Here is an 11,874-nt window from a genome sequence, read left to right on the forward strand (position 1 = left end):
ATATGGTAACATTGAAAAACATGACAATAGTTAATATATGAATAATAATAGCACGACTAATATCAGTAAATATGATGGTTTATTTCAGATATTTTAGCTAGTATTTTAGAAAATGTAATTTTACATTGGCATTTCTTACAGTTTGCAAAGTAGGGTTGTAAAAAGATATATCTACTGAATATATCAAATATCTAGTACAGCTGAATTAGTAATAACGCAACGTGTAGATGATTTGTGAATGAATGTATTTATATAAATGCTATATACACTGTGTTTCAAATTATTATGCAAGTAGGATTTCAGTTAAATAAACTATTGTTTTTTTGTTTTTCATTGAAACATTTTGCTTGTGTTGTTTCTCCTGTCTGTTTAATACACTGACATCAATTTCAGACAGGTTTGATCTTTTATTTGGCAGGTGAGCCTAATTAAAGGGAAACTACTTAAGGAGGTTGGTCCATATTATTAAGCAAGTCACAGGTTTCACACAATATGGGGAGAAAGAAAGATCTTTCTGCAGATGAAAAGAGTGAAATATTGCAATGCCTTGCAAAAGGTATGAAAACACTCGAAATTTTCACGAAAACTTAAGAGAGATCATCGTACTGTGAAAAGATGTGTGTGACTCAGAGCGCAGACGGGTTCCTTCAAATAAACGTGTATTGAGGAAGATTTCTGTCACGCAAATGCATCGTATTAAGACAGCAGCTGTTAAAAAGCCACTGCTGAGCAGCAAACAGGTATTTGAAGCTGCTGGTGCCTCTGGAGTCCCAAGAACCTCTCGATGCTGGATCCTTCAGAGGCTTGCAGTTGTGCATAAAGCTGTATTTCGGCCACCCCTAACCAATGCTCACAAGGAGAAACGTTTGCAATGGGCTCGGAAATACGTGAAGACCGACATTTTTATTCACTGATGAATGCTGTGCTACACTGGATGGTCCAGATGGATGGAGTTCTGGGTGGCTGGTGGATGGCCACCATGGCCCAACAAGGCTGCGACGTCAGCAAGGAGGTGGTGGAGTGATGTTTTGGGCTGGAATAATGGGGAGTGAGCTGGTAGGCCCCTTCAGGGTGCCCAAAGGTGTCAAAATGACCTCTGCAAAATATGTGGAGTTCTTAACGGATCATTTCCTGCCTTGGTATAAAAAGAAGAACTGTGCCTTCTGGAATAAAATAATTTTTGCTGCCAAAAATACCACTGAGTCCTTGGCTGCTATGGGCATAAAGGGAGAGAAAATCATGGTGTGGCCACCATCATCCCCTGACCTCAACCCTATTGAGAACCTGTGGAGCACCCTTAAAAGGAAGATCTATGAGGGTGGACAGCAGTACACCTCAAAACAGCAGCTGTGGGAGGCAATTCTGGCATAATTATATGAAATCCAGGCAGAAAGTATACATGGAATCACAAGTTCAATGGATGGGAGAGTTGTGAAGGTGATATTCAAGAAGGGCTCCTATGTTAACATGTAACTTGACCTGTAAAGATGTTTTTGATTGAAACAGCATTTATTTTGAGAAAAAAATGTCTCCTAATGCAGAGAATACAACAGATTTCCGTTTCCAATTCTTTATAACCTATAATGAATGCTTTGAAACTCTGTTGTGCATAATAATTTGGAAAACACTGTTGTCATCATCTGAAGTTTTGTTTAATAAAATCCTGATTATAATATAATTGTTGAGGACTTAAAAATTCGTACCGACTGTCATTTGTATTGACTATTTAGGAAAAACGAACAAAAACAGCATATGCGTAATAATTTGGAACACAGTGTCATAGTATCATGGTAATAATAAAAGTTTTGTAACTTAATACAAAGTGGATGTGTTCGTCTCCATAGCAACGCTGTCCGCTGTGAACAACGGACGAAAAAACGTGATTGTTTACAGACTCGAGGAGGAGATAATTCAGACTGATGCCTTAATGATAGTCAGCTGTGTTGTTGAGCTGTCGAGGACACTGTCACATGTTTAGGTTCAGAAATATTGAACAGGAAGTGACGACAGTGAGGAAAAGCGGAGCGTCTCCATAGAAACGAATCGAGCTTCTTCCTTTATAAGAAACTGACAAAAGCATGATTTGCCAGGATGGCGGCAGAAACAAACAAAAAAGCAGCGAAAGCAGTCCGAGCTCAGGTGTTGAGTAATGCAGCAGCTGCAGATACACAAGGAAGAGTCCACCAGACGGCCCACTGACACACCACAGACATGATCCAATGAATGAAATCCGGGCTGAGGGACAAGAATAAAAAGATGACATTTCCTGACTAGTTCACGAACTTCCAGGGGTTGTTGATCTCCGCTGACACTGTTGACTGGCATGACACTGATGGAACACGGAGTGAAGAAGTCTTTGTGAGAGATCAGCTGGGCAGAGCCGGCGCACTGACTGACTGTCAGGACTGTCAAGACCGGCTCTGGCTGCTGGAGGATCCGTGTGTGCAGAGAGAAGGGAATACGGTGTTGGGAGCACGTGATTGTGTCCCGTATTTCTGTGAGATCAGGCTCCACATCGCGCGTCCTAAAAATATCCCTCACCGAGTGCGCGGGATCAAACGGGGCAGCCACACCGCCAGGAGTCCCGCCCCGGCATCCGACCTAAAGCGTTCCAGAGGAGGAGCACTGAGAGCAAAAGGCTCGTGGCATCCAGAGCCGTGCGCAGGACAGACAGGCTGGCTCGGATTTCAGAGACGCGCACTGGCAGCCAACCTGCGGCACGGAGAGGGCTCACTTAGAGGAGAAGCAGCGATCGGACCGGATTAGAGCCCGTCACTGTCAGCCAGAAACACCCTGACAGACCGATGCCGATCCACAGAATGACTCCTAGTCTAACTTTGATGTATTTGCTCATCTGAGCGCAGTCTGGAAGCAGTTCGAGAAAAAAAAGTACATCTGCAAAACTTTTGCTCAAACAGAGAAAGACAGTGTCTCTCAGCTTCAGCGTCGCGGGTCGTCAGGATTCCTCCCTGCTGTTCTAGCCCTGATGAATGTAGGGGTTTGGATAAAACCGGAGCTAAAAGTCTAAGATGGAAGAGAACCAGAAGTGGGGAGTCCCTGCTACACCCAGCGAGGAGAGAAGGGCTGGCGGCGGGCAGCAGCAGCAGAAACCTTCTAAACAGCCGCTGTGGAGAAATTGGAGAGATCTGTCTGGCGTAACGATTTGCGTTGCACTATCTGTTCTGTGCCTTGGAGTTTGCATTGTTGTTTTTGTGCGCACCTCGGAGTTGCAGTCCAGGATATTAAGTCTGGAGCAGCAGCAGCGGGAGGCGCAGCTCACGGCGTGGGTGCTGTCTGTGGAGCAGGTGGAGCCCGTTATCCTGGGGCGACTGGACCAGATCCTGGAGGAGGTGAGCCCTTTGTTTAAAAACTAAATGGAAACCTTGAGGAAACATCATTCTGGCATCAGATGGAGGGGGAAGATTACTTCATATCTGTTAATCAAAGGGACCAATAGTTGAGGCTGTCCTTCAGTGGGGTTGAGTGCCCACTCCACCAGTTGTCTGTACAATCCCCGAAGTCCATTTAGTCCATATTCACCACTGACACTCATTTGAAATAAGATAGAAACTTAACCTTAAAAAACCTTGAAACACTCCAGTAACACATCAGCCTGAGTACATTTTTTCTCCTTAATTTACATACAATTAAAAAATGACAAACCCATTGATCACCAATAAGGCATCATTCCAGTTGGGTTATGTGTTCATGTTGGGGGTTTGAAATATTTCCGCATGCACATGAATGCTTTGCAGGGACTCGTATTCAAATGAATGACCTGACTGTAATATGTTTCAAGGGAGTGTCTGCACTGTTTAGGGGGTTTGCTTCTTCTTCATTGCTAAGCCATTAGTAACATCTTATAAAGACTTCATTAAGGATTGCTTGTCAGAAAGTGTCAGTAATAAGGCAAACACCAACCAAGCACGTTTTCTTTTGCGACGTGGCGATGCAAAATGTGTCAAAGACGGACAGATTCACATCTCTAAATCACTAAGCAAATAGGTTTGGTACGAATGTCATTTGTGCTTCTTCACAGAGGAGCTCTGCCTGGCCTTTTAACATCTGTTACTCTTCAAGTTGCCCTCTGTGCTTCCCTTTCATTGACCACCTCCACAGCTACACTAACATGCTCCTCCACAGTGATTGAAGAGCCACAGGGGCCCTGATTTCCCTCCCTCTGTTTGCTTTGGCCTAACGTTTATCATCGGCCACCTCCACCGTTACCCCTTTAGCTAGGACTAGTATAATGCCTGAGAATGCTGGGGATGATGTTGCACCATCCCCATGTAAGCCCGAGTCAAATTTTTAGCACAGTAATATCAAGAAAAAAATGTCCTAAGATACTCTATGTTTGGAAGACAGTAAAAGATGGTCATTCGATGAGCTGACAGATGAATTATCAGAGAATTTAAAGGAACAGTTCAACATTTGGGGAAATAAAATTCTCCAGAGATGAGAAGATTGATACCAATTTCAGAGCTGAAGCCAGGATGTGCTCACAGCCAGGATTCAAGAAGCACTGAGGTCATGAAGCCATGTCTCCTGAGCCCAGAACACAGAGGGGTAGCCTCTGTGTAAAACGCACTTAGACGCAATGGGGGGGTGGGGGGGGGTGTCCATTTTTGTTCTGCTTCTGAGCCTGTAACAGCGGTGGTGACAGAGCGGAATCAAAGTGTAAAAAAGTGTGAGCTGACAGGACGGGACGCCACTAGATGCTGATGCTGTTGTGTTGCACATCGCTCCTCATTTGCTTCTGGAAAGCCAGTATATAAAATCACACACTGGGCTTGCTGTCATTGTTTGGTTCAGCATAAAAAAGTGAACCTTCTATACAACAATATTGCCTGATCTCCATGTGAAAAGGGCTAATGAGATGACAGAAGAAAGTCACACATTAAGACGTACTGTAATATTCCTTCATATATGTGTTCACTAATAGAACGTATTGCATTTGAGGGACTAAAGGAACTGTTATTGCCGATCAAAGGTGATGCCGAGTCCAATTTGGTTGCCATGGGGCCCAGTGAGTAGGACTTCTCCATCATCCAGGGTGATGCAGCCTGTCTCTTTGTTTTCTGTGGCACTTTCATGCAACAGTGTCCAGAATCCTTCACTGATGACTAGGTTTTCTATGTTATGGAAAATGTTCCCCATTCCAGCAGAGTTAGTCCAGTCAAATTTGGAGCACATCTGAATCCATTCACTTATTTACTAATACATTCTGTTCGCAGTTACTATGCCTGCATATGAGCCTGGGTAAAAGGTTTGTGTTTTTGTGTTTCACATTTTAAAACAAACTATGAAAGCCAGATGAGTGAGCTGTTAAAATTGTTGTACTGGACATTTTGCTTCATAACCATGCGCTGTAGTTTATCTTCACTCAACCCCACACACATTCACTAGAGCACCAAATATGGATTCATCCTGCACTAAAAAATAGTCCTAAACAAATGCACAATTTCCTCCTACTTGAGTAACAGTTGCTAAAATTTTCATTGTCCAGCAGTTTTAAGAAGTAACTCTGGATTCATTTTTGTGCTATTAGTGTTGTATTTTAATCAATTTTAATTGGTTGAAAATTACATTAACTTTAACATATTTGAAAATTGACTAACTTGACTAATAAGAACACGAAAACGATACAAAATGTAACAATAATTTGGGGTTTTCGGGAAAATTATATGTTGGTGCTATTCCCTGAACAACAGCCAGTGCAGTGACTGTCTGGTAACGTGGCCTATATATGGCCTGTGTGCACCCACTGTATCTGGCAACCTATAGCCAACCTAAACTGTTACCTTTTTTATTATTATTTAATTTCTGTTTTTTTCTTCTTCTTCTTCTTCTTTTGTTTTTATTGCATCAAATAAACAAGATAAGGCATTGTGGCATTGTGGTCACAGGCAGTGTGACCTTATGAAATGTAGATTGGTGTAGTTTTACACGGTCAAGCCTGCTGCTTCCCCCTGCTTTCAGTTTTTATGGTAAGTAACTATGTCCTGGTTCCAGCTCCATATTTAATGCACAGACATGAGATTGGTATTGAGCTGTTGTATGTTGTATAATGCATGATGGTGGATTATCAGTTTGAAAGCAGAGTGAGACAGATGGTCTGAGTGAAATCTTTTCTCTGTATGTGAAAAACATAAATTGGTAAGGTAAGAGGTAACAGCACTTCATAACTGCAAATAGTCAACGTGTCAGAGTTAACAATAAGCAAGGTCCTTGATTTCTATGGTACCCCTCCCCATATAACTGCCATATCCTTAGCAACACCCTTAAAAACAGTCCGACCCTCTGACCTTCCACTCACTTTGTATTTATCTGACCCCAAGAATGGCTGTTTTAACCTTTACAATTAACCACAAAGTGCTTGTTGCAGACCTGCTGCACATAGTGAGTACAGAGGTATGATGGGAGCTGGAGGTCACATTATGAGGTGTAGAAACGTGAAAAATACAGTCTCCCCTTGCCCCGGTTTCCACACTCTGCTCCCCACAGAGCTGTCACCCAATACAATGCACACACACATCCACACAAACACAAATGCATGCATATACACGTCTACATCTTCTGTGATGTGTTCTGATTAGCACATGGAGCACACATGACCCATGTGCTAATCAGACAGCCTAATGCAAACAGCACACTTAGGTACAAGTGCTGAGCCACCTCTGCACTTTGTCAGAGCGCAGTTAGTGATGTCACACATACAGCACACATGCACACACACACACACACACATACACACAGTGAGAGCCACTTCTATCATCTGACTTTAACGATACTTTGCAGTTGAACTTGAGGCTAAACAGGCACGCTGACAGTTGTAGGTATTGTAAATGTCTACAATAGATACACGGCACAGTAAGGATTTACAGCGAGCACATATAAGACTTTCTTAAACACCAGATCACTGTCAAGAAGAAAATAATTTCATGACATTTCATGACACAGTATTCAATGTTTAAGGACCGTGTGATTGATGATACACATTGATAGAGTCCCTGCCAGGTAAATGAGCTGCAGTCAAAAATAGGTACAGAATTCATGCTACAGCTGTCAGAGGTCAGAAAAGCCCACATGCATGTCTATCCATGTTGTTATGGATGAGGGAGTCGCTACCGTGACAATGCAAATAGACACGCATCAAAATCCAAGGGGCGACTGACTTGACCCATAGACTGTATATAAAGATGGACAATGCATAGAGTTGCAATCACTACTGCACAGACTACTCCAAATACACCTGCCTGACCCAAACACAGCTTAGAGTTGTCTGTCAATCCTGATGTTTCCCCTCCTTTTGATTAGTGAAAGTGTTACAAGCTTAAAAAATGGATCTATCATGGGTTTAAGAGATATTACTGTTGCTTAGCTACTGGTTAAGGTGTAGTTTGCCAATGACTTCCAAGGTGAAATAAAACATATTTTAAAAGCATGTCAGAGATTACACTGATGTTGTTGTTTGTGATTTATGCATCACTTAAAATCAGTCATTTTGAAATAAAGATGTGTATTACGAAATAAAAATGAACTCCTATAAAACTATGTTATGTTATGTTATGTGTGTGTGTGTGTGTGTGTGTGTATATATATATATACACTGTTGCCCATAAAGTTGGAATAATTGTTCAATAGCCTGAATCCACAGTCTGCAAAGGTTCATTGTGGTTTAAGTTTCACTGTGACATGTTTGGAAGAGTTTGGTCAATAAAGTTGAGAAGATATAAACTTTATTTATCAAGAATAAATCACATTGTCACAATCATTTCATGAGAAGAGGTGAAAAACATTTGATTCAAACTTCATGGGAAACATTGTGTGTATATATATATATATATATGTAAAACTGGTCCAACATGTATAGTACACATGTATGTGTGTACTATACATTAGTACACTAGACATTATAAATAAAGATCATAATACACATCTTTATTTCAATGAACACATGAAGTGAGTAGGCCAAATGCCATGAGAGGGTGTGCAAAAGTGGCAAAAAAAACATCCAGGGTTCACTTTGTCCACAGTGTTATATATATATATGTATACTGAAAAGAAACCAATGATGCTCTTATTGTCAACTGGCTGTTTAAAAGGTCTGGATTAAGACACTGCTGCTTCCTTCCCATTTCCAAAACAGTGTTTTGGAACAAACACAGTCTATAGGACAATGTGTAAGTGAAGACATGAGTTAAAGGCTAATGACAGTCTTTGAACCATGGTCATTACATGTCTGTCCCTCTGGCAGGCTCTGCTTCTATTGTGACTTTTGATGTGGTTATAAGTGCAGCTCTTTGTTGCTAGAGCTGACAGCTGTAGTCTTTCAGTTCTGTTGCTTGAGGTTGGATCATAGAGAGGTCAGGCTGCACTGCTCTTTGGATCAGTCTTACTAAAGACTTCTCCAGTTGTGACTGGGGCCTGCCAGTATCAATCAAATAAACTCCTGCAAGTATTCATGAATACAAAGTACAAATACAAAAAATATAGAGTATGTTAAGAAATTTGTGCCTAAGAGTGCAAGTCCTACTATTGATTCCGTATGAAGCATGCACTTAAATTTGGAACTAACTAAACAAAAAAATAATAATAATAATAAAAAAACCTCTGTAGAACATACGCTATGTTTTAGTTGTTCTTTGTTAGTTTTTTTTATGCCTGTTACTGTCTAACAGTACTGAAATCCCCTGACAAATTGAGAACAGGTTCCATCCAGCAGTTTTGGTAACATTTTCGACAACAGACTGACTATCACGTTCACTTTATGCACTTATTAGCCAGGCTTCAGGAGGCATGAAAGTAAGCAGGGTGTTGAATACCGCGCAACACCAGGAGTGCTTTCAAAGAAACATGTATCTTGCCCCACTCTATGATGAAAGACTTGAAAGTGTCGTCATGAAATCCCCTTCAGCATCTGTTGCAGGCCTCTAAACAGCCTGCGCTGGCATTCCTCTGCTAGTAACCACCTGAATGCCATGCTGGGACTGCTACGCTGGGACTGACCACTATGCTGTGGAGAATGTACTTGGATGATTCTGTACTTTGTTCAGAGCCAAAGCTCACATCTCGCTTTTGGCCGGCCTTGTGCTGCACAATGAATCAACAACAGAATTTTTATTACAAATTTCAGAGGAGCTGTTTTTTTCTAAACACGATATGTAAGGATTGTAAGTTCCAATTTGAGTAAATACAATTTACAGCTGAAACAACAGATCTACATGCTCCTGCTCATGGTTATAGTAAAACCAAAACCTAGACACTAAATCAATGCCTCTGTCCTTTTATTGTAGGAACTTATTCTTTTATGGGCTCTACAGGAGTCAGACTGAAATGGTCTGGATTTGTGTAGCGCCCATTAGTTGAAAGTTGAAAGCCTAAAATGTCAGTGCTCTCTAACATTCTTCCTCTGTTTCTTTACTCGTGCAGAAGCTAGAAGCGCGGTTACCGAAGACAAGGGAGGCGAGGGAAGCTCCCCACAGCTGCCTGTGTCCCCCAGGTAAGTTCCTCACCCTCCATTCAGCCACCCATATGTGTCTTAGTTTCACTGACTGATTGATTTGACGATGGGATGTTGAACACGGGTGACAAGCTGCATTTGTCCCTTCAAACTGGTTCAGTTAGTCAGTCATTATCACTCAAATGCTGTTTGCTTGTAGCTTCATACATGTCACTGCTACATGCTGTTTTGGCATTCCGACTGCAATTATGCTTTTACACAGGATATTCAGTATTACGTGTCAGAGGTGTCTCCTTTAAAGGTCCTTATGTTGCACCACTGTTAGGTTTGAGCAATAGGCTGAATTGCAGTGGGTGGGGAGTTCAAGCTAAATCACTGCTAAAGGTCAAGAGAGATCTTCAACGACCATTCCAATCATCAGTGTGCATACTGTGTTGCACTGTTGTGTTTTGACTTGATGTTGTGTGTGGATTTAATTTCTCCACATTATTCTTTTCTGGTTACTGTTCGTGGGAGATGAGAATGCTAAATTTACATCAGGTTATCACTTCTGCAATATAATGACACTTTTATGATTGAAAGCTTGTTGAAAGATTTTGCTGTTTTAAGAGGTTCATTTAAATTATTCATAATGCAGTCATTTGTAATTGTATTGGTAATTTGACTGGAGAATCAAATTGAAGTAGTCTAGTCTGTTTTACTGACGTACAACCATCTGCTTGGTTGTTTTTTTTTGGATAGTTTGCATGCCAGTAGGTGGCCTCACTCTGCAGTAGTGCCTCTCAGCTCATTCACACAAGCTGAGGTGTGTTTCAGCTCAGCTAGTAGTAAAGGTCATTTTCTTTCATATTAGGTCATGATGCAAGCTGGTGTGATGAGGTGGAACCATTTAGGCAATCCTGGATAACCAATCACAGAGAGAACTAGATATGCAGATAGGCAGTGCCCTAGCACTCTGAACACCTCTATCTCTTTGTTTTTCATTCATTGCTTTTGTCAAACATCATACTGGCCTTAGAAATCCAAAAGAATATAACTAAAATGCTCGTTTCAGATTTCCATCCCAAAGCTAAAGCAGATGAATTGCTGAGACTGGCTGAGTAACTCTTTTACTATCTAAAGCCACCTGTTTCTCTGTTTTTGCAGTTGGTAGTCATTAACTCATCCGTTAGACAACAAACAACCGTTAGGAGTGTTTTTCTCTTGACTGGTAGAGAGTGTGAGAGTGAGAGTGTGTGCTCATGTCACAGGACAGTTGTATGATTTGTGGTGTGAGGGTTAACAAGAGTGGGTAGGAGCCTAGTGTATAGTTAAATCGTGTAAATGACACTCAGTAATTCTAAATAGTAGATTATGAATTAGTTAAATTATACAGTTTATACAAGGTAATGAGCACAAGATATGATGGTATGTAAAGTTGAAGGTATTTTATTTAGTGCATGTGTATTAAAGAATACAAGATGTAATTGGGATGCAACAATATATACATTCATGGCAGTATGAGACCATGGTGTTATCTTGGTAATGTGACCATCATTGATACACTGATAGTCAACTCTTTGACATTACCAAGATAACCAGGTTGCTCCAGGGCTCTAAATTAACTTTTTCCACTAGTACCACTGGTACTACTAGAGGGCATATTTGCAAGTCACACTGGTGCTCCTTATTAAAAAAAACAAGACTGTAAACTGTCTCCACAAATGGTAGCCGTCTGGAGCCCTGTGCTTGCTTGTTATGTTTTCTGTTCTCCTTCAAGAATTGGTTCATATCTTTCTGGCTTTCTGTCATTTACTGCATACAGGAACGTTTTTCTAAGACTGAGATTAGTTAAATTTCAATTATTTCTCCGTGCTTTTGATGAGCTCTTTCTTTTTGGAACTATGTGATGATTGTTCACAGTCTGTAGTTGATGGTGTACTGACACAGTGTACTCGGTGAATGGTCATGTTGTTTCCAGTGTCTGGTGGATTTTTAAGCTAATGTATGAAAAGTGGCAAAAATGACAAAGAAAACACACATTGTAAGTACACATGTAAAAATATCGAAGTCCCTGGCTGTAAGAGAACAGAAGGAGTTTGGACAGCATGTTGAACAGAGATCTGTGTGAGTGTGTGAGTGCACGAGTGTCAGCCTGTCACAGCCCTGTGAGAACAGGGGGAGGTGTGCGGCACCACACATTAGTGTTAACTGATCTGGTCAATAGGATGTTAGTGTTTTAACCTGGTGGTAAGTGTTGCGGGATGGCCTGTGAATGCCTGTTAAGTGGCCTTTTGCTTGCAGCTTCAGAGGAGATTTTCCAGTCACTGCAGGTGTGGAAGTCTTTCAACTCAGAGCTGCCAGATGGTCGAGCACTTTTACAGCTTCTTGTGACTTTCTGTGTCCCACAACTGGTCGTATGGAAGTCTGGG

The 11,874-nt window shown here is 41.3% G+C and overlaps 1 protein-coding gene across 1 annotated transcript; it reads left to right on the forward strand.

Moving 5' to 3' along the window:
• Window positions 1-2,826: 2,826 nt before the first annotated feature.
• On the forward strand, window positions 2,827-10,623 carry LOC139211330 (collagen alpha-1(XXV) chain-like). The gene is made up of 3 exons (XM_070841621.1): window positions 2,827-3,350; window positions 9,433-9,502; window positions 10,610-10,623. Exons 1-3 carry the CDS (start codon window positions 3,030-3,032, stop codon window positions 10,621-10,623), a joined length of 405 nt encoding a protein of 134 aa, XP_070697722.1. The 5' UTR covers window positions 2,827-3,029.
• The last annotated feature ends 1,251 nt before the right edge of the window (window positions 10,624-11,874 follow it).

This window comes from Pempheris klunzingeri, chromosome 12 (genome assembly GCF_042242105.1).
Source record: "Pempheris klunzingeri isolate RE-2024b chromosome 12, fPemKlu1.hap1, whole genome shotgun sequence".
NCBI classification, from domain to species: domain Eukaryota; kingdom Metazoa; phylum Chordata; class Actinopteri; order Acropomatiformes; family Pempheridae; genus Pempheris; species Pempheris klunzingeri.